Here is a 27,924-nt window from a genome sequence, read left to right as displayed (position 1 = left end):
GGTGTTCGTGACAACATTAGCTCTTTGCCAGAGTTGACGCTGGGCCCGAATCTTTTGGCTTCATGGTCCCTTGTTAAGTGTACTCCATCCACAGAGGATAAACTCCTGTATCGAATTTTATCACCATTCGCCCATGGGTACCTTTGTGCTTTACTTGCTGAGGGACTGGACAGCCCGGAGTCCTCCTCTGAAGTGAGTGAGCCGCTGGTGCCCTTGTCCCGGTTCCAGGTGGACAAAGTGGCAGCCTCTGTACTTTCACAAGGTGAAGCCTCTGCTCGGCTGGGGTAGTCTGTGAAGGGAGGAACAAATGTCCTCCAGGACCGTCGGTTCTCCCTTTTCTCTGTCACAGCTTTCACCTTGGGAGCACCAGCAGATCGGATGGCATCACTGTTGAGCTTCAGGGCATCGAAGATCATTTTCTCGTCCAGTCTGGTGCTCTCTCTGGCCCTCAGCTCAACAGCGCCGGGGGTTGAAAGCGCACCATTGCTAGAGAAGGGGGCAGATTCTAGTGTCCGTTGGCTGTATGGGAGGTAACGCTCTGTCAAGTGTCTTGAAGCCAGGCTGCCCTTTGAGCCTGAGTCTATCTGTTCATTCAGTCTCACTGTGTCATATATGGATCTTTGGGGAACATAACAATCTTCAATATTAATGTCCTCTTCCTCGGTTATCCCCACACAGGCTGGATTTTGGCGTAGGCAGTCAGGCCTACTCAGTGGTTTCCCCATTTTGTTGTTTTTTTTTGTTAAAGCATTATGTAGTTGCTCCAATTTTTTTTTAAAAATCCTTTCACAATTTTAAAGGCAGCCAAATGTGAAATCAAACCTACAATAAACATGAGTGTCCCAGCTAAAGCAAAGTGTTCACTGGTTTCTTGAAATCTGCAGTTAATAAAAATATTTTAAAAATTCATGCATTGAGACTGCATTTAAAGGAGATCTTTTAAAAACAAAAACAAAATTCCAGTGCAATGGTGACTGTTTAACTTTACCTGATTGTAATCTGGTGCAAAAAAAAGGAGGGGGGAATTGATTCTGTGTATAAAGTGCGTAGGCTCTTAGTTTGGCAGTGTTAAAAAAACACAACAGTAAGTTCAGAAGGTCTTTCAGTCAGAAATTCCGTGCCTTTTTTTCCCTCAAGCCCCTCTGCCCTTTAACCCCTCCCCCTATTTCAATTCTTTTTAGCAGCAAGAAAGGTATGTACAGACAGCACTGTAATTTCAGCTGATCCCCATCACCGGGAACTTTGCAAAGGAAGGAATCCTTCAGCTTAACACAATAGCTCTGCCGATGTCTCAGTGATCACCCTCAGTTCCCTTGCAGGCAAAGCAATTCACAGTTACAAGCAAAGAAACCTCCTCATCGGACAAAACGAATCACAGCAGCCTGCGTCCCAAACCTCTAGCGATCGGAGAACACAAGTCACTTTGGGTTTTTTTTTCACATGCAAAAGGAAACCACTTTTTCTGTTGAAGACAAAGGCGCATCAACTTGTTTTCTCTTTTTTGTCACATAGCTAGTTTTTCCTCCTGTATTGAATTGACGATTGGTTTTTCTCTCTCTCTCATGTCAAGCCTTTTGCAGCCTGTCTTTAGTTCTGCAGCACAATCCGCGGGTTTGTGAGAACAAATCTTCCCCTCCCCACTGCAGCCAATGTAGACATTCAGTGCAAAATGTTTCAGAAACAAACGCTGCTGCTGTTTTTTTTTACCCTCGTCCTCGAAGCAAGTTGTTCAAGCACAGAGCGGGGCAAGTTCCTTCCAGTCGCCCAGCCTTGCGAGCACAGTGCCCACTCGAGGCTTCATGGTTCCGGGAGGAGAACTTGGGTCTCAGTCACAGACAGCGAGGTACGGACGCAGGCTGGAGGGAGGAAGACAGACATGGGAGAGGAGCGGACCGGCGTGGTCACCGCTAAGGAAGCACCCAGGGCTGAGCTGTGCAGCCTTCTCTCCCCGGAGCTGAGAAATCTTCCAAAGATCCACAGTGGAGTGACGCCCCTTTCTCATTCTTCAGCCAACATCTGCTACACTCCGGGTTGATGGACTCTGTGAGTGGCCGCTTCATTCGACCCCCGGCGATCTCTCCTGTCACACCCCCAGCCCTCCTTTTGTGTTCGCGCCCGTCTCATTCTCAACCACATGCTCTGTTTCCAGGAGAACCCTCAGGTATTTCGGTTGCAGATCTGGTGAATTCAGGCTCCCCGGCGGATACCACATAGAGCTACAAAGGCTTTGCTAACCTTAGCACACCACCTGCTCAGGGGATAAGACTGAGGGAAACTGGATCTGGTCTGGGACTCCCCCTTGGTCTCACCTTTGTGGATATCATTTCAATCCCCATTTTCATCAACCTGTATTAAGGGGGAAGGAGAGTTGTAGAAACCAGGACCGACCTAATCCCCGGAAGTGACCAAAAACCCCAGCCAATACCAGAAACCAACAGTACCAAAAGAGTTCATTCAGGCTATTGTGTCTGTGATAATACTATCTGAGCATCCCCACTTCTCCTTCAGAGGTTTACAATTCTCCCCCTCAAATATTTATTCAATTCCTATTTTAAATTGCCATTAAACTTGAACCTCCTAACCTGCAATCCTCTTCCTGACCTCTCCGCCCCCACCCCACTCCAGCCTATCACCCTCACCTTGACCTCCTTCCACCTATCCCACCTCCATCGCCCCTCCCCTAGTCCCTCCTCCCTACCTTTTATCTTAGCCTGCTTGGCTCTCTCTCTCTTATTCCTGATGAAGGGCTTATGCTCGAAACGTCGAATTCTCTATTCCTGAGATGCTGCCTGGCCTGCTGTGCTTTGACCAGCAACACATTTGCAGATTAAACTTGAACAGCTATTTTTACGATCATGAAATGTGCTTTCTCTCCACAGATGCTGCCAGATCTCCTGAGCTTCTCTACCAATTTCTGTTTTGTTTCAGTGGGTTTGCTTTTTACACGGTTGCCCCTTTCTTCCCTCAAGTCACATAATGTTCGCTGTGTTGCTACTCCTGGCACCTGTAATCTCATTAAAGATAGGAAGGGATTTCTACGAATAGTAACTGTTTCAGGTACACTTGCTGTCACAAACATATAACCACTGGTGCAAGGTCACTGCAAAGATACCAGCCTGACATCCCACAGTGAAGCATATCAGAGTAGGTACAAAATCCAATCTTGAGAATTCACTGGTTAGGTCTCAGCTGGCGTTGTGGAACCAATTCTGGGTGGTTCACATCAAGAAGGGGGTAAATGTGTTGGAAAGCGTGCAGAGAAGATTTACTAGAATGAGACCAAGTGCAGAGTTGGAAAAGCTGGGATTGTTCTTGGAGTCATGGCCATTAGGAGGAGACTTAGAGTCACAGAGATGTACAGCAGACCCTTCCATGTCCAACTCTTCCATGTCAACCAAATATCCTAAATTAATCTAGTCCCATTTCCCAGCATTTGGCCCACATCCCTCTAAACTCTTCTTACTCATGCACCCATCCAAATGCCTTTTAAATGTTGGATTGTAGCAGCCTCCACCACTTCCTCTGGCAGCTCACTCCATACATGCACTACCCTCTGTGTGAAAAAGTTGCCCCTTAGGTCTCTTTTAAATCTTTCCCCTCTCACTTTAAACCTATGCCCTCTAGTTTTGGATTCCCACCCCAGGGAAAAGACCTTGCTTATTCACCCTATCCATGCCCCTTTTGATTTTATAACTCTCTGCTAGGTAACCCCTCAACCTCTAGGGAAAATAATTCCAGTTTATCCAGCCTCTCCGTATAGCTCAAACCCCCCAACCCTGGCAACATTTAACAGAACAAATTCAAAATTGAGGTGTTTGTATGGAGAAATTGGTTCCACTGTCAGGGGAGTCAGTAACTAAAGGTCACAGATTTAGGATCATTGACAAAAGATCCAGAGGGAATCTGAGGAGAATGGTTCATGCAGTGAGTGATGTTAATCTGAAATGCATGATCGTAAAGGATGGTGGAAAAGGGCCTAATAGTAAATTTCAAAGGGAAACTGGATAGATATTTACAAAGAAAAATGTGAGGGATGGCAAAAGCATGGAGGAGATTAACGAGATAGTTCTTTGAATATTCTGACATAAGCATTTGGTGCTGAATGGTACTTTTCATCTTCTCTGCAAAGGACACAGGTGTCAACTTTTAAAATTAGTGTGGTTTGTAAAGCTGCCAGTTCTACACACCATCCAAACGTGGACAGATGTCCAGATAGTTGTAGTTTATCATGCAAATTCCTACTCTCCAGTTTTAGTCCACACCCCATTACCCCCAGCTCAAACAAAGTTTAATGATAGTTCCTTGAGAACTCTACTTGTTATAATTCTCCAGCTGCCTTGCAGTACCTTTACTCAGTCACCATAATACTTTTTAATTTGCATTTCTAAATGTTGAATTTTGACAGGCTACTCCTCTGAGGAATCACACCTGAGCCTGGCAATGTATTGACTATTGGTATCTGACTAAGGACTACGGCAATGTGTGTGATACCTGGCTAATGTCTGAACCAGTAACAAGTGATACTATCATGGTAATGGAAAATTGGTGCAAAACTTCAACTGCTTCACTAATATAAGGCTATTCTCAGTAATGGTGACTGTGATATGATCATGATTGTAAAACCTTATCTAGTTAACTAATGTCCTATAAGGAAGAAAATCTGCCATTCTTACCCATATGACATACAGGTGACTCCAGACCCAACATAGTTGACTTGACTACCCTTTTTAAGAACCTCAAAGCACTCAATTCAAGAGCAATTGGAGATTATCCCATGAAAGAATAAAGAGATAAACATTCTGCACAGAAAAGAAACCTACCAGTTCAACTTAAAACCTGCCCCATGTAGTAACCTTTCAATGAAGTGGGCCAGCAAGCCACTTGTACCAATGAGTGCAGCTTTGAGATAACCAGTAATGGGCGAAAGGTACATCAGTGCTCACATTTCACAAATCAATTAAAAATGATTGCAAGTACTTTACTTCAAATATGGTCAATCTTTCTTCTCCGAAGTTCAGATATCATTAAGGCCACAAGGCCAAGTATACTGTCCTATCATTGTCCTGATTGAGGGTAATCAACCACTCAGCAGTAACTAGTGAAAATCACTGAGTAATATATCCACCAACACAGATATGGGAGGAAAGAAAAGAACCATTTTCAAACACATTATACAATCTTATCTTCGACAGTAAATACTGAATTTCAGCACAAACTATAGATGTGTGAAATCTAAATTGTGATATCTAACTTGACTTTTAATCCATCTCATTAAGATAAAGTTTCCCAATGCAAGACTCTTACTGGCCATTTAAATGGCAGAATTGACTACTTTATGGTCCAAGTAACTTAATGCTTTTCTCCAAACCAAAAATGGTGCATCAGCAACACATCATTGCTTTTAATTGTAAATCTTTTAAGTTTCTACAGCCTTGTACGATATTAATTCCTCTAGTAACTGCATTTACTTTAATGTCAGTGAGCAAGTGTTCACACATCATAATCTGATCATCTCTCCATGCTTCAGCAACAGTAAAAACTCTTTCTAAAAAAAAGGCTAAAAACATTGCTGTATTGTAGTTACAGCCCCAATAATAATTTACTCAAGTATTCTGAAGGCAGACAAAACCAATTAAGGACTTTGAAACCAATGTCTGAGAGAATAGAGGCCAAAGTAATGCAATAAACCAACACAATGTCAAATCCCTAGCAAGATTAAGTCATTATTAAAAATACCCTAGGCCTCAGACGTCACAAAGTTTGTTAAAAAACCTTTTACTTGGAACTAGTTGTCCAATCGCAGCTGCCTTGGAGGGGGTTTAAGTGGAGTGAAGATAACAAACTGTCTCCTGGCAAAACTATGTACTCCTGAGCTCCATTTCAAAACACATTAAAATCAACATATTGGGAAAATCAACATTTCCAATAATGACTGAAAACACCAGCCAGTCAAAAAAAAGTACATCAAAACAAGTTCAGATAAAGAAAACAAATCTGAAGGGAAGATAGTTTTGAACAAATTTTAGCTAAGCGTTTATTCTCAATTGCATGTAAAAGGTGCCGAATTGCATCGATTTCCTGTTGAGCATCTCTTTGAAGTCTTAGGGAGATGTCAATGCACATGGGATTTAACAAATATCAAGGTTGAGTTGATAAGAAGGGAAAGAAGGCATTTCACATTCAGTCTGAAGCCAGGCAGGAACTCATCTAACCTGTGCAGGTGCAAGAACTTGAATGGGCAATGGTGCCTTTTGTGAGTTCCAAGTTTTACAGTCAATTAAGTACTTTTGACGTGTAGTCACTGTTGCAGTTAAGAAACACTAAAACCCACAAACAATCTGACAAATTTATTTTTAGTGATACTGGTTGGGGCTTAAATATTGCCAGAACCCTCAGGAGAAAGAAACAGGAATCAGTACGATAAGGACCTCGTACACACACAAGAGGGCAAATGGGGCCTTGCTTTAACGTTTCATCTGAAAGAGACACCACCTTCAGCAGTGTAGCAGTCTTTCAAAATTCTACTGGGATGTCAGCCTGGAGTGGGGCTTGAATCCACAACCGACACAACAGACCAGGGGTCGTTAATTACACCAATTAATACCGCCTTCTTCCTCTGCAAAGGATGTATCTGTAATAAGTTAATCGCAGCCCAGGTGAAATAGCAGTAGGGTACAGAAACTACCACCATTGGACTATTAGTCAAGAAATGTGCTCTACTCTAGCTACTCATATATGATTTGCAACATTTAAAGAAAACTCCTTTTTCAATTTATTTTGTGCAATTACACTGCAACTTAAATAACAGGAACTATATGCATGAGAACACTACAGTCTTAACATCTCAAAATTGCTAATCTTCACAATCAGCACTAACTGCTAAAATAAACCGAACAATTGAGGCTATTTCCAACTGCAATCAGTATAAGCAGTCCTTCATTTAATTGCATTGTACCAGTGACCAGGAAATGTGAATCATTACAGCAGAATACATTTTGTGCACATGTACGGTATACTTCAGCCTTTCCCAAGTTGCATCTGTTTTCTTTACTTGCAATGGGAACATATGCTCAATCCCACTGGTCATGGCAAAGTTTGACCTTGGCTACTGATTTTCATATGCATTTTATAACAGAGTCTCCGTGTCAGACTCACAGTGAGCTCGTTTCCCAAGTACCTCACCAACTAATACACCCAACCCCCACCAAGATACATTTGTTGAAATGAATATATTAGTGGGATTGACTTCTCAAAATGCCCATTTCTCTTTGTTGCTAATAACAATCAAATATCAAAACCAATGCATAGGAACTGCAGCAGGCCATGCAGTCCCTCAAGCCTGTCTCCCTACGGGAAATGATTATAAGGTGAAGCTGAGGTAGAAGATGAACTATCTCCACATACCTTGATTCCTTTTATGTCCAGACATAATGGCCCGGATCATTAACTACCAAACGACTTCTGTGCTAACTTCTAAATTGTGGAGGATCGTTACATGCAACCCTGCAAAACTACGTAAGGGTTTAGATATTTTGCCATCCCTGCTGTCTCTATCCTACTTTGAAACATACTTTCTTCCACTCTCTCATCTTGTAAAGATTTTAAATCTTGTTCAACAGTCCCATGGACACCCATGTCATCAGTTGTTAACCTGAACTGAAGTAGCCTGATCATAACCTTGCTTGATCTGCACATCCGGATAATTTATAGCAGGGGTTACTGGATCACAGTCCTCCAATGGAGGAATTTCAAGATGAATCATCAAGTCTGTAACTAGCAGCATGGTAGAAGGCAAATTCAAAGGCACTGACCCTTTCTTGCCCCTAATTTTGAGTTTCAATGACAATCAGAAAACGTAGTCGATTCCGCCCCCATCCCAACTTCGAGACACTAAGTCCAATTGTAGGGCACTTAACATCGACCTGACGGAGCTTCAGCAGCTCAGCATGACTTCCACAATCCTTTTCAGCAATATTCTTTCTGTCTCGACAGCTATTCCTTCTAGAGCTCAATACCAAACCGTGTGTTATATGCACTCAGTGAATCATTGGGAAATTTTTTTACAGTACAGTAAGACAAACAGATCATGTTTCACTCAGTTTACACCATCAAAAGTCCTGAATTAAGTTACAGCCTTATAACAGGGTGCTGTATAAGTGCAACGTGTTGGTTTAAAAAGGAATTTAGGAAACATGTATTATCCACTCCAGAATTTTGTCATTGCACAAAGGTTTTTCAAACTGGTGGGAGACCAATTTTGGAACATATTGTGTCATCTTATGTTGTCTACAACGAATCACTTTTAGTTAATGGACTTTTACCAATTATCCATGACAATCTACTGAAAACATAGTTCCAAATCATGGACTTGTTCTTACAGGTTGGGAGCATCCCACTGTTTTTTTCAGAAGGTTTATTGTCAGTATTTCTCCTCAATCAGACTCATTTACTAATGGATTGTGGAAGCAGTCACACATTCACACAGCTGAAAATAAATTTTCCCATTCACTCATAAGAATCTTGAAAGAGAAGACAAGTCATTCAGTCATGGCTGATTTGCACTTCAATCCCCTTTACTTGCTCCTGATTCATTTACATTTCTTGAAAACCTTACTGAACAAAAATTGTCCAGTCAGTGTCTTATAAACTCAGACTGGAATGGAATCTACAGGTGGGGAAGAGAGTAAAACGTTTCCTCTACCCTTGCTGTGAAAACCTGCTCATTGATTTCACTCCAGAATAGCCTGGCTGTAATTGTAAGATAAAAGTGAGATCCTTTCAACATATCTTTTTTAAAATTTGTCAAAGCAGCTTTGACAGAACAGTGAGGAGTATCCTTAAACATGAATATTTGAAGCTGTAAAGGATAGACTGGAAGAAATGTGAAAGCTTCCCAAATTCCCTAGCCATGACTCAATGAGTAACATTTGTGGTCAGAAGGTTCTAAGTTCAAATGTCACTCCAGAGACTTGAGTACCTAATCCTGATTTACACGCTCAATGCAGCATTGAAGGAATGCTGTCACTGTTACACTATTATGTGTACAGTCTTTTGGATAAGATCTTCCATCAAGACGCCGTCATGTAGATGGAGTAGTCAAAGAAAGTGCAGGGGAATTCTTTTCAATTTTCTGTGATACTTTAACCAAATTTTAAACAAACTCAAACTGGAGCCTTTATTTCACTGTTGTATGTGGACACTGGCTGAGCACAAATAATCCCCAAAAACAGGGACTACATTTCAAAACAATACTTAATTGTGACATCCTTGGGTTGTAACTGAACCAAACACTTGAGAAATGGAGATTCTTCCTCAGTTAATATTAAACAGTGGTTCAAATTTGAAGCTGAACATTAAATGGAATCGTTATCGGCAAGGCCCTTGTTGGAGATCATCGCTCAGTCTAAGTATGAATCAAAAAGCCATACACCACACCAGAACCAACTACTATGATCTCATCTACCATCTGCATTAGTGCACAGACACTGAACTATGCTAAAGGTAAATCTTACGGAAGGAAACAATTCTCTGTGAAGTGTTCAAAGAATTTGGTTAACCTTCTTCAAATGTCTAATCCAATTGAGAAGAATCCCATTAGGGAAATATTGAACTAATTAAAACCTGCTTTCACATCTGCACCAATTGTATCTGCTTACTAATGAGCTCAGATGCTTTTTATGTGAATTAATCAGAATTTAAAAATGAAAAAAATATCCATCTTCAAACTTCTATTGAAAGCAACAGGATATGGAAATTATTACAACATTAGCCTCTGGTCTTAGAGGAAGCAACAACTTTTGGCTATCTCCCTCATTCCTTTTAAAGTCTCCATCCTGTTACTCTATTTCTTAGCTCCATTCCAACAAATATCCTGTTTTAACGGCAAGCCACTTTCCACCCCTCCCCCACCAACACCCCCGCCCCCCCCAATCAAACACTGCTACCCTGTAGGTTTTCTTTTAACTATTTATTCAAACATTTGAATTTTAAGAGATTGAGAATGCAGAGACGCACCAGGATCAAAAGCACAACAATAGGATTTAAAATCAGGAGGAACCAAAAACAACCAGAGAAGGTGAAAAAATACAATCACCTAGTATCAAGTAAGATAATGAGAAAGCCACTCAAGGACCTAATGATGCACATGTATACACAATTTGCTACAAGGAGTCATACATAAATGGAAACCTTTATTTCACACAGATGGCTAGGGTTTTATATCGATTACTCTGTAAGTCACCCTCAATTAGAATCAAAGAGTAAAATGTAAAATGGGGAGCTGAGACCAACTTTCTTTTTACATAGCCAGTTATGATGATCTGGAATACATTGTCTAAAAGGGAAAATGCAATAATAATTTTCAAAAGGAAATTGGATAAATATTTAAACAGGTAAAAAAAATGCAGGGTTTTGGGAAGAGGAGAACATGAGACTAATTGGAGATTCTTTTCAAACTGCTAGCATAAACATGATGGGCCGAATGGCTTATCTTCTATCATTAAACAGGAAGAAAGAACAAAAACAAAATAACTGATATAGTTAGAGGGAGGAGGAATGGGTCAGCACCCTTCCTTTACCAAAATAATTAGGCATTTCATATGAAGAAAGTAAGTCAGTCTTTAGTTTAAGCGTTTCTACAAACAGCAATTTGACAGGTGAACTGAATCCCTCAACGTGTTTAATTCATAATAATGGATTGCTCCAGTTAGCTCACCCATTAAATCACTGCTCCCGCAAGTGAGTCTAAAGGAAACAATGTTGGTTGGGGGTGGGGAGAGAGGGGCACACAACACACTACTACCAGACACTGGAAACCTTTGCAATCAGTGAAATATCCTCATCCTCCAAAGGCGTTGTCTTTCGAATGACAAGAACAAAGTCATGAAATGGATGACATGACACTAACAATAGTGGCAACACTGCTATAACTATAAGAGCATCATGATGCAATCAAGGTCAATCCAATCCTCATGATTTGGAGATGCCGGTGTTGGACTGGGGTGGATAAAGTTAAAAATCACACAACACCAGGTTATAGTCCAACAGGTTTAATTGGAAGCACACTAGCTTTTGGAGCGATGCTCCTTCACCAGGTGATAGTCTGATCAGATGAAGGAGCGTCGCTCCGAAAGCTAGTGTGCTTCCAATTAAACCTGTTGGACTATAACCTGGTGTTGTGTGATTTTTAACTTAATCCAATCCTCCTACACATGAATGCACTTTGAACAAGTAACACTGGTATCCTTTCACTATATGTCGAGAGGGGAACTTGGAGAGAAAGAGTTTGCTGACTAAAAATATCATCGGACCCATGACCTCAGAATCCAGAACATCCAAGCCTTGGACAGGAACTTCTTTATTTGTAAGATTTGATTTTCAGCCAGGGATCAAATCAGTTTACTGAAAGCAAACTGTCAGTACACATTGTGCAGCAAGCTTTCTTTAGGTAACTATTGTCTACTTGATATTATTAGGGAGTCAGAACTTCCTGTGCAATGTAGCTGCACAGTGGCATGGGCTAAATTTAATATGGGAAAGAGTTATGTCATGCCGAGGGTCAACTGAAACATTTTTCTGACACACACGTTTCCTGTTTCCCTGAAATGATGGAGGCTTGCTGTGCAGCAGCTCCACAGGTATGAGAGCCCAAGCAGTTACCCTCGACATGTACAGTCAGTGAATTTTGGCAGGTTATTGCACTGTGTAGGAATCACAGTCTGATCTAAACCAATTTCCAGCTATGAAGGCTTTCCAAAATTGGCCAATGATTAGCGAACAGGAGTCAAATTCCCAGCTAGTTTCTCAGGATGGCTCTCATCTTAACATGCACTCAATTTGAATCTGAATGGCCTATATATATAATATATATACACGCATACAAAAAAGGGTATGCTGAACTGTACTGATTCATAGATGATGCAGCAGGAAATCTTTGCATATCATTCTCTGATGCCAAACACACAGCTTTCAAGTAGAGGCAAACCTCCCCACTGGCGTGATGACTGAAAAATCAATTCTTATTGATCCCTTATCACCTAAGACACATTGGGAAGAAAACTACATGAGAATCTTAAGTTCTTTCCTGTGATTAAATTTCTGCGTTATAAGACTAAACACTGACGGGGACAGGAGGTGATCATTCACCCCCTCAAGCTTATTCCCTGTTTAATTGGATTGTGGTTGATACTCCATATACTCTCCTTGGTTCCAGGCTGCTCAATAACTCTACTGGCAAGAATCTAAGAATTTCAGATTTTAAATTGTTAACTGACCTGGCACCTGCTCCTTTGTGAAAGAGAGGGTTCCATGCTCCCGCCACATTATTTCCTAACCTGGTTTAGCTTTGACTTTAAAATTATACCCCCAAGGATTTTCCACCATCTCTCCAACTCTACCAAGACCTTGGAGTGCAGGTTCATAGCTCCTTGAAAATAGAGTCGCAGGTGGATAGAATAGTGAAGGCGTTTGGTATGCTTTCCTTCATTGGTCAGAGTATTGAGCACAGGAGTAGGGAGGTCATGTTGCATCTGTACAGGACATTGGTTAGGCCACTTTTGAAATATTGCGTGCAATTCTGGACTCCTTCCTATCAAAAGGATGTTGAGAAACTTGAAAGGATTCAGAGAAGATTTCCAAGGATGTTGCCAGGGTTGGAGGATTTGAGCTATAGGGAAAGATTGAATAGGCGGGGACTGTTTTCCTTGGAGCGTCGGAGGCTGAAGGGTGACCTTACAGAGGTCTATAAAATCATGAGGGGCATGGATAGGATAAATAGACAAAGTCTTTTCCCTGGGGTGGGGAGTCCAGAACTAGAGGGCATAGGTTTAGGTGGAAGTGGGTACTGCCGAGGCTGGAGATTAGAATCAAGATTAGAGTGGTGTTGGAAAAGCACAGCAGGTCAGGCAGCATCCGAGGAATAGGAAAATTGACGTTTCGGGCAAAAGCCCTTCATCAGGATTGAGCTTCAGACCCTCAGGGCATAGGTTTAGGGTGAGAGGGGAAAGATATAAAAGAGATCTAAGGGGCAACATTTTCATGCAGAAGGTGGTACGTGTATGGAATGAGCTGCCAGAGGAAGTGGAGGCTGGTACATTGCAACATTTGAAAGTCAACTGGATGGGTATATGGATAGGAACGGTTTGGAGGGATATGGGCTGGGTGCTGACAAGTAGGACTAGAATAGGGTGGGATATCTGGTCGGCATGGACGAGTTGGACTGAAGGGTCTGTTTCCATGCTTTACATCTCTATGACTCTCTGACTCTAAGTCCTTTCAAATTGGGTCTTCCAAATGTCATCATGTTCAGAAACATCCAAGAACAGGACGTGACCAAATTCATCTCTCTTAGGAATTTTGTGTTACAATAATACTGTGTGTACAATTTGTGATGCATAAGGCAATGACCATTTTATTCTCTGTTCAACATGTGTGTGTGTACTGTGCCTCTTGATTATTAAAAAATTCTCTACCAAAATCATATCCAGAAACGATTGTGGCGGCTGGTTAAATACCAAAGCATGTTCGTATATTAAACTCCAGAAAGGACAGTAAGCACTGAAAGTGATGATAAAAAAACATTCAATATGCAGAGGTTGACTGGCTTTCATTCCAGAAATGAACTGCTCAAGAAAACAAAATTGCATCCTCTTCCTTTCCAATTTGTCCTCCCTCTTCACTTAAAGAAAACACTGCCAGCCTCAAACTTCAATCCTAAGATCTTTTTTTAAACTTGTTTAATCTCGTGGGACGTGGGTGTCGCTGGCTGGCCCCCAGCATTTATTGCCTGTCCCTAGTTGCCCTTGAGAAGGTGGTGGTGAATTGCCTTCTTGAACCAATAGAGTGCACCTGCTATCATTGACCCACAATGCCATAAGGGAGAGAATTCCAGGATTTTGAACCAGCCACAGTGAAGGAACAACGATATATTTCCAAGTCAGGATAGTGAGTAGCTTGGAGGGGAGCTTGAATGTGGTGGCGTTCCCATATATCTGCTTATACATATTGCTTCTGATTGTGCAGTTGACAATTTCCATTTATCCAGAGCCTTTAATCGTAAAACATTACTAGCATCCCACTGTCACCATCCCCGCCCCCCAGAACCCTGAGGGGAACACCACCCCTGCTCATGACTCTACCCCCATTCCCCCCACCATCACACCCACTCCAGTTACAAGCTCCCCCCCACTCCCAGCTCTACACCTACACCAGATCCCAGCTCCCAGTCCTGCCGAGTTTTCACCATCCCTCCAGGCCTCCACCTCACTGAGGACGAACAATCAGTCCTCAGCAAAGGAATCATCTTCATCCCCCTCCACCCACGCATCAATGAATTTAATACAAGCCGTGATGTCGAACACTTCTTCCGCCGCCTCCACCTCCGAGCTTACTTTCACAATCAGGACTCCCCCCCACCTTCCGAGGACCCCTTCGCCCACCTCCAACACATTCCATCCACCTGGACACCCCGTGCTGGCCTATTACCCGCTCTCGACCTATTCATTTCCAACTTCCACCGGGACATTAACCGCCTCAACCTGTCTACCCCACTCCCCCACTCCAACCTCTCACCCTCCCAACGTGCTGCCCTTCACTCCCTCTGCTCCAATCCCGACCTCACCATCAAGCCAGCAGCTAAAGGGGGCAGAGTGGTAGTCTGGCGCACTGATCTCTACACTGCTGAAGCCAGACGCCAACTCAAGGACACCTCCTTCCCCCCCCTCAATCATGACCCCACCCCCTATCACCAAACCATCATCTCCCAGACCATACAGAACCTCATCACCTCAGGAGGTCTCCCACCCACAGCTTCCAACCTCATAGTCCGGGAACACCGCAACGCCCGATTCTACCTCCTTCCCAAGATCCACAAGCCTGACCACCCTGGCCAACCCATTGTCTCAGCATGCTTCTGCCCCACTGAACACATCTCTACCTACCTTGACACTGTCCTATCCCCCCTAGTACAGGAACTCCCCACATACGTTCAAGAAACCACCCATGCCCTCCACCTCCTCAAGACTTCCCCAGCCCCCAACGCCTCATCTTCACCATGGATATCTAGTCTCACTACACCTCCATCCGCCATGACAAGGGCCTCCAAGCCCTCCGTTTCTTCCTCTCCCGGCGTCCCCAACAGTACCCTTCCACCGACACTCTCATTCGTTTGGCCGAACTGATCCTCACCCTTAACAATTTCTCCTTGGAATCCTCCCACTTCCTCCAAACCAAAGGGGTAGCCATGGGCACCCGTATGGGCCCCAGCTATGCCTGTCTCTTTGTTGGCTACGTAGAACAATCCATCTTCCGTAGTTACACCGGCCCCACTCCCCACCTCTTCCTCCGCTATATTGATGACTGCATTGGCGCCACCTTGTGCTCCTGCGAGGAGGTTGAGCAATTCATCAACTTCACCAACACATTCCACCCTGACCTTAAATTTACCTGGATCATCTCTGACACCTCCCTCCCCTCCTGGACCTCTCCATCTCCATTAATGACGACCGACTTGACACTGACATTTTTAAAAACCCACCAACTCCCACAGCTACCTGGATTACACCTCTCCCCACCCTACCTTCTGCAAAAATGCCATCCTGTATTCCCAATTCCTCCGCCTCTGCCGTATCTGCTCCCAGGAGGGCCAGTTCCACCACGGAACACACCAGATGGCCTCCTTCTTTAGAGACCGCAATTTCCCTTCCCACGTGGTTAAAGATGCCCTCCAACGCATCTCGTCCACATCCCGCACCTCCGCCCTCAGACCCTACCCCTCCAACCGTAACAAGGACAGAACTCCCTGGTGCTCACCTTTCACCCTACCAACCTCTGTATAAACCAAATCATCCGCCGACATTTCCTCCACCTCCAAACGGACCCCACCACCAAAGATATATTTTCCTCACCACCCCTTTCCGCCTTCCACAAAGACCGTTCCCTTCATGACTACCTGGTCACGTCCATGCTCCCCAACAACTCATCCTCCCATCCTGGCACCACTGCAGGAACTGTAAAACCTGTGCCCACATCTCCTCCCTCACCTCCATCCAAGGCCCTAAAGGAGCCTTCCACATCCATTAAAGTTTTACCTGCACATCCACCAATTTCATTTATTGTATCCGTTGCTCCTGATGCGTTCTCCTCTACATTGGGGAGACTGGACGCCTCCTAGCAAAGCGCTTTAGGGAACATCTCTGGGACACCCACACCAATCAACCACACCACCCTGTGGCCCAACATTTCAACTCCCCCCTCCCACTCTGCCGAGGACATGGAAGTCCTGGGCCTCCTTCATCGCTGCTCCCTCACCATCCGACGCCTGGAGGAAGAACGTCTCATCTTCCGCCTCGGAACACTTCAACCCCAGGGCATCAATGTGGACTTCAACAGCTTCCTCATTTCCCCTTCCCCCACCTCACCCTAGTTCCAAACTTTCAGCTCAGCACTGTCCCCATGACTTGTCCGACCTGCCTTTTCCACCTATCCACTCCACCCTCCTCTCTGACATATCACCTTCATCCCACCCTAATCCACCCATTGTACTCTTTGCTACCTTCCCCCACCCTCCTCCCTGACCTATCACCTTCATCCCCACCCCCACTCACCTATTGCACTCTATGCTACTTTCTCCCCACCTCCACCCTCCTCTCATTCATCTCTTCACCCTTCAGGCACTCTGCCTGTATTCCTGATGAAGGGCTTTTGCCCGAAATGTCGATTTTCCTGCTCCTCGGATGCTGCCTGAACTGCTGTGCTTTTCTAGCACCACTAATCCAGAATAAGACAGAAATGTCAAATTAAATTTAACATCAAGTCACATAATGTGATTCTAGACTAGATGACAAGTATGGCCAAGGACATAGATATTAAAAAGCATCTTAAAGAAGGAAAAGGGGTAAAGAAGCAAATAAGTATACAGAGGAAATTCCCGAGCGTATAGCCAAGGCACTTGAAGGCATTGATGTCAATGCAGGAACAACTAAAATTTTGGGAATCACTTCTAGACAGAACTAGAAAAGCACAGAGATCTCGGAGATTTGTGGGAGTGAAAAAGATAGCGTGAGGCCTGGTCATGCAGATTTAAAACCAAGACTGAGAATTTTAAATAACTCCTGCTTAAACAATGGGTAGATGGATAATGGCAAATGTAACGTTGTGTGAATCAGAACCCAAGCAGAGTTTTAGATGAACTTAAGGTTATGGAAGGTAAAATTGGAAGGTCAACCTTGAGTGAGTTGAATAGACAAGTCTTGAGGTAACAGAGGCATGGATGGAGTTTCAGCAGAACTGAAGTGAGGGCAGTGTTGGACAATGTTACTGTGTGGAAATAGTTGCTCTTAGTCATGGCACAGGTGTGTGGTTGGAAGTTCATTTTGTAAAGTTAAATATAATACTGAGGTTGTGAACAACATGGTTCCACCTCTGACAGGGAGAGGGATGGAGTCAGTGGTAAAGGAATAGACTTTCTGCAAAAAGACAATGGCTAAGAAGATAATGGATAGGTGGAGGAGATTGTTGTTCACCCAGTATAAATACTGGCCTGTGGAATATTGGAAAATTACTCATGCATTGGAGGGGCCCATGGCAACAATGGAGAGAAAGAAACCAAGCCCAGTCATCCATTTATGGAAAATAGTCACACCAGCTGTTTTCCGAACACTGTAGTGCTATTACTAACTTCAAAAATCTAACCACCTGCCCAATAGGAAAGCACTTAAATTTCATCTTGCACCATTGATGTGGTAAAACATCCAAAGGAACTTCATAGGAGCATGACTGAAACAAAGTCAAATCTAAGCAAATCTAACAGCCAATTTACACACAGGAAGCTCTTCTGTTTTGATTTGTTTGAGAAAGTGAACGGCTGAACAGGATCTCCAACAATCAGTACTCATTCAGTATTTCCCTGCTTAGGAGCTGACTGCAGGGACCTACTGGATCACAATGGATCAGGGGCTTACCTTTGACTCAGCAGGTTGTAGATTCTGCTCCATTCCCACTCCAACATCTTAAGCAAAAAACCCCAGACTGACACCTATTGCCGCCTTTCACTTGCCGATATTATCCCATCTAGCCTTTCTGGTGAGCCCTTGTCACCCAAAGATCCCACAGAAATCTGAGGTAGAGAGGCTTCCATAATATCCTGACTAATATTTATCCCTCATCCAATTCATTAAAAACTCATCATTTATGAGACACAAAGTGAAATTCACCTTCCCCCCCAAAAAAATATAAAAGTCATCTGGAGTGTAAATCTGATCCTAAGAAACATTGAGCTTTTAACTTCAAACTCGCAAAGTAATCTAGGGATTCTATTTGGTCAATTGATTGATATTACTTTTGCAATATTGCCATTTATTTTGAAAGCATTTCAGGGTTTTCAGATCCTCCTATAGATTCTGGAGATACAGAGAAAGAGGGATTTTATTCCCCTGTCATTACTTTTGATGGGCGCAGTCTTTCCTGCATCCTCTCTCATGAACAAAGCAACAATTCTAGGGACATTTGATGCTTATGGAGGTGGATTGCTTCGGTATCTGAGGTATCACAAATGGTGAACATAGGAATCATATTATTAAGCTGGAGAGGGTTCAGAAGAGATTAATAGCATGTTGCTGGGAATGGGGTGGGGTGTGAGATACTGGCAAAGGCTGGATAGGATAGGACTTTTTTCACTGCAGCGTAGGAGATTGAGGGGTGACCTTATAATTTCAGCTGTGGTATAAATAAGGTGAATGGCAGGTGTTTTTTTTCCCTAGGGTGGGGGATTTCAAGACTAGGGGACATATTTTTAAGGTGAGAGAGAAAGATTTAAAAAAGACATGATATGCAATTTTATTTACACAGAGAACGTTCATGTGTGGAATGAACTTCCAGAATAAGTGGTGGATGAGGGTACAGTAACAGCTGTAAGACTGGATAAGTACAAGTAAGAAATGTTTGGAGGGATATGGGCAAACGCAGGCAGGTGGGACGAGTTAGTTTGGGATCATTGTCAGCATGGAGAGGTTGGACTGAAGGGTTTGCTTCTGTGCTGTATGATTCTATGAAGGTGATTGATGAAGCAGTAGAAGGCGATTGGGCCTAGGACACCACCCTGAGAAACTCCGCAGAGATATCCTGCGGCAGAAATGATTGACCTGCAACCACTACAGCTATCCACCATTGTGCAAGGTATGACACCAGCCAGCAGAGAGTTCTCCCCCGATCCCTATTGATTTCAGTTTTGCTAGCACTCTTTAGTACCATACACAGTCACACACTGCCTTGAATCACAAATTCAGCAGGTCATATGGAAGGCAAATGGAATATTGGTCTTCATTTCAAAGGGAAATGGAGTATAAAAATAGGAACAAAAGATGCTGTCTCACTTTGCTCAACCAATTCATTCTGTGATAACAGCAAACGTCCATGGTCAAACATAAGAAAACCATGAGTAGTTATTGAATTTTTTGTTTGAAATGGAAGGGAAAGAAACTGGGCAGTAATATCCATGTTTCTTTTTGACAAAGGCTCGGTAATGTTTTTGTTCTGTTACAGAATAATCTCTCAGCCAACTTGTGTAGTGCACAACCTGTTGTAAAGTGTTTGAACAGGTTTCTAGGACAAGGTTTTGTTGACTTAAGCCGGATGTCAATGGCAAGGTAAAAGAAAAGCAAGATAAAAAGAAGATGAGTCATGAGGCATGAAATGTTATTTCATTATGAGTGCATTGCTGGTCAGAAAGTCTTAGTGAAAAAGTTACTGAGGTAGAAGTATATGACTGGAGTTCTTTAATTTTACTAGGTGCACTCACATATGCAAAAAATTAAAAAATATAGGCCCCTAATAATCAGTGGGCAATTGAGAAGCAAATATATATGGAACTCTCAGATATCTTTAAGAAAAATAGGGTTGTAATGGTAGGGGATCTTAACTTTCCAAATGTAGACTAGGATTGTATAGAGCTGAAAATGTGTTGCTGGAAAAGCGCAGCAAGTCAGGCAGCATCCAAGGAGCAGGAGAATCAACGTTTCGGGCATGAACCCTTCTTCAGGAATGAGGAAAGTGTGTCCAGCAGGCTAAGATAAAAGGTAGGGAGGTGAGACTTGGGGGAGGGGTGTTGAAATGCGATGGGTGGAAGGAGGTCAAGGTGAGGATGATAGGCCAGAGTGGGGTGAGGGGCAGAGAGGTTAGGAAGAAGATTGCAGGTTAGGAAGGCGTTGCTGAGTTCGAGGGATTTGACTGAGACAAGGTGGGGGGAGGGGAAATGAGGAAACTGGAGAAATCTGAGTTCATCCCTTGTGGTTGGAGGATTCCCAGGCAGAAGATGAGGCGCTCTTCCTCCAACCGTCGTGTTGCTATGGTCTGGCGATGGAGGAGTCCAAGGACCTGCATGCCCTTGGTAGAATGGGAGGCGGAGTTGAAGTGTTGAGCCACGGGGTGGTTGGGTTGTTGATCTGGGTGTCCCAGAGGTGTTCTCTGAAACGTTCCACAAGTAGGCGGCCTGTCTCCCCAATATAGAGGAGGCCATATCGAGTGCAGCGGATGCAGTAAATGATCTGTGTGGAGGTGCAGGTGATTTTGTGGCAGATATGGAAGGATCCCTTGAGGCCTTGGAGGGAAGTAAGGGGGGAGGTGTGGGCGCAAGTTTTGCATTTCTTGCGGTTGCAGGGGAAGGTGCCGGGAGTGGAGGTTGGGTTGGTGGGGGGGTGTGGACCTGGCGAGGGAGTCACGGAGGGAGTGGTCTTTTCGGAACGCTGATAGGGGAGGGGAGGGAAATATATCTCTGGTGGTGGAGTCCGTTTGGAGGTGGCAGAAATAACGACGGATGATACAATGTATATGGAGGTTGGTGGGGTGGTAGGTGAGGACCAGTGGGGTTCTGTCCTGGTGGCGATTGGAGGGATGGGGCTCAAGGGCGGAGGAGCGGGATGTGGAGGAGATGCGGTGGAGGGCATCGTCGATCATGTCTGGGGGGAAATTGCGGTCTTTGAAGAAGGAGACCATCTGGGTTATACGGTATTGGAACTGGTCCTCCTGGGAGCAGATGCGGCGGAGACGAAGGAATTGGGAGCATGGGATGGCGTTTTTACAGGCGGCAGGGTGGGAGGAGGTGTAGTCTAGGTACACCTCCTCCCCCAAGTCTCACCTCCCTACCTTTTATCTTAGCCTGCTGGACACACTTTCCTCATTCCTGAAGAAGGATTCATGCCCGAAACGTTGATTCTCCTGCTCTTTGGATGCTGCCTGACCTGCTGCGCTTTTCCAGCAACACATTTTCAGCTCTGATCTCCAGCATCTGCAGTCCTCACTTTCTCCTTTAGGATTGTATAGAGTCCAGGGCTTGTATGGGGAAAAAAATTGTTAAGTGTGTACAAGAACTCTTGCTTATTCAATATATGGATGTACCTATTATAGAAGGAGCAATAGTTGACTTTTTGTTGTGAAATAAAGCAGAACAAGTGACTGAGGTGTCCCTGGGGGAGCACTTTGAGGCAAGTGATCATAATTCTATTAATTTCAAAGTAGTTATGGAAAAGGAGAGCATTGATCAAAATGTTAAGGTTCTAAATTGGAGTGAGGCTAATTTTGACAGTATTAGGCAGGAACATTCAAAAGTTGATCGGGAGAGCATATTCTCAAGTAAAGGGATGGTTGGGAAGTGGAAGGCCTTCAAACATAAGGTAACAAGAGTTCTGACACAGTATGTTCCTGTTAGTGTGAAGGGCAAGGCTGGTAGGTGCAGGGAATGCTGGATGACTACAGAGGTTGAGGTGCTGGTCAAGAAAAGGAAGGAAGCATATGTCAAGTAGAGACAGCTGGGATTGAGTGAATCCCTAGAAGCAGAGAAGGGCAGTAGGAGTACACTTAAGAGGGAAATCAGGAGGGGAAAAAGGGGACAGGAGATATTTTTGGTGAATAACATTAAGGAGAATCCAAAGAGATTTTATACATATATTAAAGGGCAAAAGCGTAACTAGGGAGAGAATAGGGCCATTAACGATTCATGTGGCCATTTATGTGTGGAATCACAGGAAGTGACTGCGTTACTAAAAAATATTTTGCATCAGTGCTTATGGTGGAGAAAGACATGGAAGCTAGACAACTTGGGGAAACCATGATGTTTTGAAAAGAATGGAGGCTGAGGGGTGATCTTATAGAGGTTTACAAAATCATGAGGGGCAAGAATAGGATAAATAGACAAAGTCTTTTCTCTGGGGTGGGGGAATCCAGAACTAGAGGGCACAGGTTTAGGGTGAGAGGAGAAAGATATAAAAGAGATCCAAGGGGCAATGTTTTCACACAGAGGGTGGTGCATGTATGGAATGAGCTGCCAGAGGAAGTGGTGGAGGCTGGGACAATTACAACATTTAAAAGGCATCTGGATGGGGATATGATTAGGCAAGGTTTAGGGGGAAATGGCCAAATGCTGGCAAGTGGGACTAGATTATCTTGGGATATCTGGTCGGCATGGACGAGTTGGACCGAAGGATCTGTTTCCGTGCTGTACATCTCTGTGACTCCATGAGTCAATTACAGAAGACGAGATGCTGGAGGTCTTAGAACGCAAAAAGGTTGGTAAATCCCTGGGAACTGATCAGGTGTTTACAAGCACTTTGTGAAGCTGGGGAGGAGATTGCTAGGCCCCTTGCTGAGATATTGGTATCACCACGTGAGGTGCCAGAAAACTGGAAGGTGTCATTATTTAAGAAAGGCTATAAGGAAAAGCCAGGGAATTATAGTTCAGTGAGCCTTACATCAGTGTTGGGTAAATTGTTGGGACGGATTCTGAGGGATAGGATTTACATACATTTGAAAAGGTAAGGACTGATTAGGGATAGTCAGCATGGCTTTGTGCATGGGAAATCATCTCTCACTAACTTGATTAAGCTTTTTGAAGATGTGTCTATATCAACATTAGCAAAGCGTTCAACAAAGTCCTGCATGATAGGCTGGTTAATAAGGTTAGATAACATGGGATCTGAGGAAGCTAGCCAAATTGGCTTGAAGGTAGGAGAGAGAGGGTGATGGTGGAGGGTTATACTTGGACTGGAGGCTTGTGACCAGTGCTGTGCCAAAAGGATTGGTGTTGGGTCCACAGCTTTTTGTAATTTTGTATAAATGATCTGGATACAAATATATGAGGGAAAGCAGCAGTAAGTTTGCGGATGACACCAGAATAGGTGGTGTAGTGGATAGGGAAGACGATCATTTCAGATGACCTTTATCAGTTGGGCTGGTTGGCTAAGGAGTGACAGATGGAGTTTAATTTAGATAAAAGTGATAAGGCAAACCAGGGCATGACTTATACAGTAATGGTAGAGCCCTAGGGAGTGTTGCCGAACAAAGAGATTGAGGGGTGCAGGTGCAGTTCCTTGAAAGTCGAGCTGTGGGGAAAGATTTAAATAGGACCTGAGAGGTATCTTTTTCATGCAGAGGGTGGTGCTTATATGGAATGAACTGCCAGAGGAAATGGTCGAGGCTGGTGCAATTATAATATTTAAAAGGCACCTGGATAGGTGTATGAATAGGAAGTGTTTGGAGGGATGGGCCAAATGCTGGCAAGTGGAATTGGGTCAGATTGGAATGTCTGTTTCCATGCTATCTCATTCTATGATGTACAAACAAACTGAAACGGAAGCAAAGGAGTTTGCAGAATACCACTTTTGATGTGTTAGTGAGCAAGAACATCCTGGTGTGTAAACTAAACTACACAGATTAGAAGTTTAGTGCTTCTCACATCTCATCCATGAGATTGTAACAAACAAATATCAGGGGGAACCATTCAGCCCTTCAATATTGCTTCACCATTCAACAAAATCGTGGTTAATCTGGTACCTCAACTCTGTCTTTCTGCAGTAATCCCACACCTCTTTATTGCCATAGTACTCAAACTTTTTCAAGGGATGTGGGCATCACCAGCTAGGCTAGCATTTATTGATCACCCAAATTAGCAGTTAGCCACATCGCTACTGATCTGGAATCACACTTAGGCCAAATCTGATAATGATCGCGAATTCCCTTTCCTAAAGGACATTAGTAAATCAGATGGGTTTTTACAACAATCGACATGTTACATGATCACCACGAGGCAAGCTTTTTATTCCAGATTATTTGTTAAGTTCAAATTTTTGCACCTGCCATGGTGGATTCAAACTCCTGTCATAGAAGATTAGCCAGGGGCTCTGCATTACCAACCTTGCAAAAATATCTAGCAACAAAAGGTTTCTCCTCGCTTCAGTTTCAAATATCTGATCCTTAATTCGAAAACTACAAATTCTAGATTCCCCAGCCAACAGAAACATTTTATCAGCATCTATCCCGTCAAACATCTGAAATATTTTGTGTTTAAGTGAGATCGCCTCTCATTCTTCGGAACTCCAGGTGTTATAGGCCTATTTTATTTAGTATATCCACTGAGGTCAATCTACAATCCTGGGAACCAATCTCATAAACCTTGTTATTTTCCCTTTAAATAAGCTATGTCCTTCCTTGGATAAGGAAATTAAAATTGCACACATTACTCCATGTGCGGTCTCATCAATGTCTTATTTAATTGCAGTAAGCTGTCATTCATCTACTCCAATCCCTATCGAACAGAGGTGTACATGATACATACTTTCGCACTTGTTTATTTACCTGAATGTTACTTGCTGTGATTCTTACACCAGGATACCCTGCAAGCTCCCTCTGAATGTAAACATTTGCCAGTTTCTCACTATTCAATAATATGTTTTCTTTTTAAAAATCATGCTAAGAGGATAATTTCACACTTTTCCATGTTATTACTGCATCTGCTAAGTTTGTTGCCACTCACCCAACCTACACCATCTCTAAATTTTTCTTCAGTTACTTTTCCTCCTAACTTTGCATCATTAGCAAACCTGAATATGTTACATTCAATTCCCTCAACCAAATTATAAAGAGTGGAGGTCCATATGCTGACCACAACTGTACCCCCCCCCCCCAAAGATTGCACACCAATTTGAAAATGTCCTTTTGTTCTACTCGTCTGTTTTCTGTCAATTAAGCAAATTTTAATCCTGCTAATATTTTAGTCCTCGAATCCCACTATTCTCCAGAGACTGAGTACATTTCCGAATATAAGGATAGCTTCCTTTATGGAGGAATGGTCCCACAGGCACTTTAAGCTCACACATGAACAAAACTTAGTGAGCTGGAATAGCCAGAGGACATCAAGGGATGTACATTTCTAATTCTCACCCCCTTATGTCCTGACCTGAATATGAAAGGAAAGCATATAAAATTAGAGAAAAGAAGCAGGATGAGGGGGTGAGGGAATGTTGTTTGGTGAGATCAGCTGAGCAAAACCAAAATGACTCAACGCGAGTTCCTCAAGAAGTTGATCCATGCCACTTACTGTGATCAGGACATAGAAATCTTTGTTTTGGTGAGGCATATTCACCTTTGACTGAATTTGGAAGAGATTGTACTGGTATTATCTCTCACAAATTTACAGGTTATTCACCTGATAGTGTATCAATTAATATGATGGTATTCCTCACCTCAGATTCAACAGGAAAAGAGATTTTTATTTCAAAACTACCACATCCACTCAGTAATGGTGTGGAGTTCCCAGTAGCCATAACAGCCATCTGACTCAACCTGGAGACATTGCATCAACAAGAAATTGAATTTATACAGCACTGCAACATAATTAAAGATCCCAGGACACCATTATACCAAATTAATCTACAATAAATTGGACAACTAATTGGCTATGAAACCAATGTATAGACTGAGAGAGTACACATACCTTGAATGATTCCAGTTGTTGGTTGATGACATCTGTTTCTGTTCCAACACTGCCCTGACTCTCTTCATGCTCCTCAGCGACTGTCATCAACTTGCTAAACGTCTTGCATTTACTGTTGAATTCCTCAACCCGAGCAAGATTGGTTTCCACTTGCTCTTTTCTGATCATTGCCCTGTCCAGCAGTTTATTGCACTGTTTACTTAAAGCGTCTAAATCTCTCTTTAACCCCAGTAAATCTGGAGAACTTGCTGACTCCAGCATCTGCTTGCCCTCTTTCTTCGCACCTTCAATGCTTGTTGTTAGCTCCTGCAGTTTGATGATGAAATCCTGGGTGCCAGTCTTCTGAGCTTGCAGACAGATCAGATCCCTTCCCACAGGAGCCATGCTGTCCAATTCATCATCAAGGTCAGCAAATAAGGAAAACATCTCCCGGATAGTGTTCTGAAACTGCCCAATGCCTTGGAGTTTGGTCTCCAAGAAGGAGCATCTCTCATGTACTTTCTGGCTCACTGATGCATAATCGTCCTGTAAAGAGTTGGCTTGCTGCAGGATCAAAGATGTCCCAGTACTATCCGAGGTAGCAGCAGCCAGTCTCTGAGCAAGGCACTTGACATTCTCCACTTGCGATGTCAAAGCCTGAAGAGCTTTCTGCTGGGCATTCATGTTAGTCAGATATTTATTAGTGTATGCCTGGGGTCCAAGGGCATCATGGAGTTCAAGTTGCTGCTTGGCTCCATCAATTTGCTTCTTTGCATCTTTGAGAGAATTCTGTAACTCCTTCATACATTTTGCCATCTCATCCAGGGAATTGACTTTCAGGTGGAGCTGTTTATTAATCAGATCAACCTTTTGGTTGACTGAAGCCTTCTCGCTTTGGATATCTTGCTGATCAGCTTCGCTAGCTTCAATCAAGCTGTCGGCAGCATTATTTAGAGAATCTATTGCCCTTCGATGTTTATCCACATCATTCTGTAAACCTTTAATGTTTGCCAATGAAGATTCAATTTCTGCAGCGTTGCTGCAGATTTGTACCTGAGAAGCCTTTTCTTCAAACTCTTGTATCCACGGAAGCAGGTGCTCGACACATTCCCTATACTTTTCAGCTTTCTGGGAACAGTCCCTCAGTTTCTCTTGCCTGGCTTCTACCTGCTTAGCTAGTTCTTCCCAGTCAGCCCGGAGTGTTCCCAAGCGACCCTGTAAGGCTGTTTTCTCAGCACTGGGCTGCATATTCTGCAGGAGAGCCTCACCTTCCACTACGATCATCTCGTAGGACCCAGCTTTCTGGGCCAAGGATTTCTGAAACTCTGCCTGCTCATCAATCAGCAAATGCAGGCGCTCCAGCTTGGCAGATATGGGAGGCCTTTGGTCTTGCTCACTGCACTTTCCATCCATCCAGGCCTTAAAATCATCGAACATCTGTTGAAATTGCTCGGAATTAGCAAGTGCTGACTGTAGCTGACGGACTTGATTTCCTTTACCAAAACAAGAAAGAGAAAGCATTACTTTAGGACATGAATTGATTCTGCGGACCAAATAGAATAGGACTGTGTAGGAGGAGGCCTTTGGCCCATCAGACCTGTGCCAATTCTTTGAAAGAGCTACCAAACTAGTTACACTCCTATTTTCCTACATGGCCCTACTATTTAAGTTTCTTTTGAATCATAATTCAATTCCATTTTATTTCCACTAGTCTTTTGCACAGTGCATCCCAGATTAACTCACTTTATTAAAAAAAAATCAACTGCCACCTGCCCATCTAATTAGTTCTTTCCAATAACGTTAAATAACTCTGGTTACCAACTCTCTTGCCAGTTTCTTCCTATTTATGTTATTAAAACACCTGATAATTTTGAGCATTCTTCCTCTGCTCCACAGACAACATTCCCAACTTCTCTCGCCTCTCCAGAAAACTGAAATCCCTCACCCAGTACCTTTTTAGCAAATATGGCAGAAGAGATTTACAAGGCCTTAACATCCTTCCTAAAGGGTGCTGTGCAGAATTGAACACGATACTTCAGCTGAGGCCTAATTTTCATAAAGCATAACATCCTTGCTTTCATGTTGTACTCCCCTGTTTATAAAACCAAATTTCAAATGTTGCTTTAAGCAGTGTTGTAAAAGTTAACGGTTTTGAAAAAGTTAATATTGGAGACTGTATTAAGCTTCAA

At 43.2% G+C, this 27,924-nt stretch overlaps 1 protein-coding gene across 12 annotated transcripts in view; it reads right to left on the bottom strand.

Annotated features, from left to right (window-relative positions):
- The window catches only part of dst (dystonin), a 624,072-nt gene that overhangs the window by 142,078 nt on the left and 454,070 nt on the right, over positions 1-27,924 (bottom strand). For all 12 annotated transcript variants that reach the window (XM_060852081.1, XM_060852129.1, XM_060852093.1 and 9 more), the window contains one exon: positions 25,757-27,228. In XM_060852081.1, coding sequence (XP_060708064.1) covers positions 25,757-27,228 — 1,472 coding nt within the window. The remainder of the gene's footprint in view (positions 1-25,756; positions 27,229-27,924) is intronic.

This window comes from Hemiscyllium ocellatum, chromosome 3, assembly GCF_020745735.1.
Source record: "Hemiscyllium ocellatum isolate sHemOce1 chromosome 3, sHemOce1.pat.X.cur, whole genome shotgun sequence".
Classification (NCBI taxonomy): Eukaryota; Metazoa; Chordata; class Chondrichthyes; order Orectolobiformes; family Hemiscylliidae; genus Hemiscyllium; species Hemiscyllium ocellatum.
This window is presented reverse-complemented; position numbering and strand designations above follow the sequence as displayed.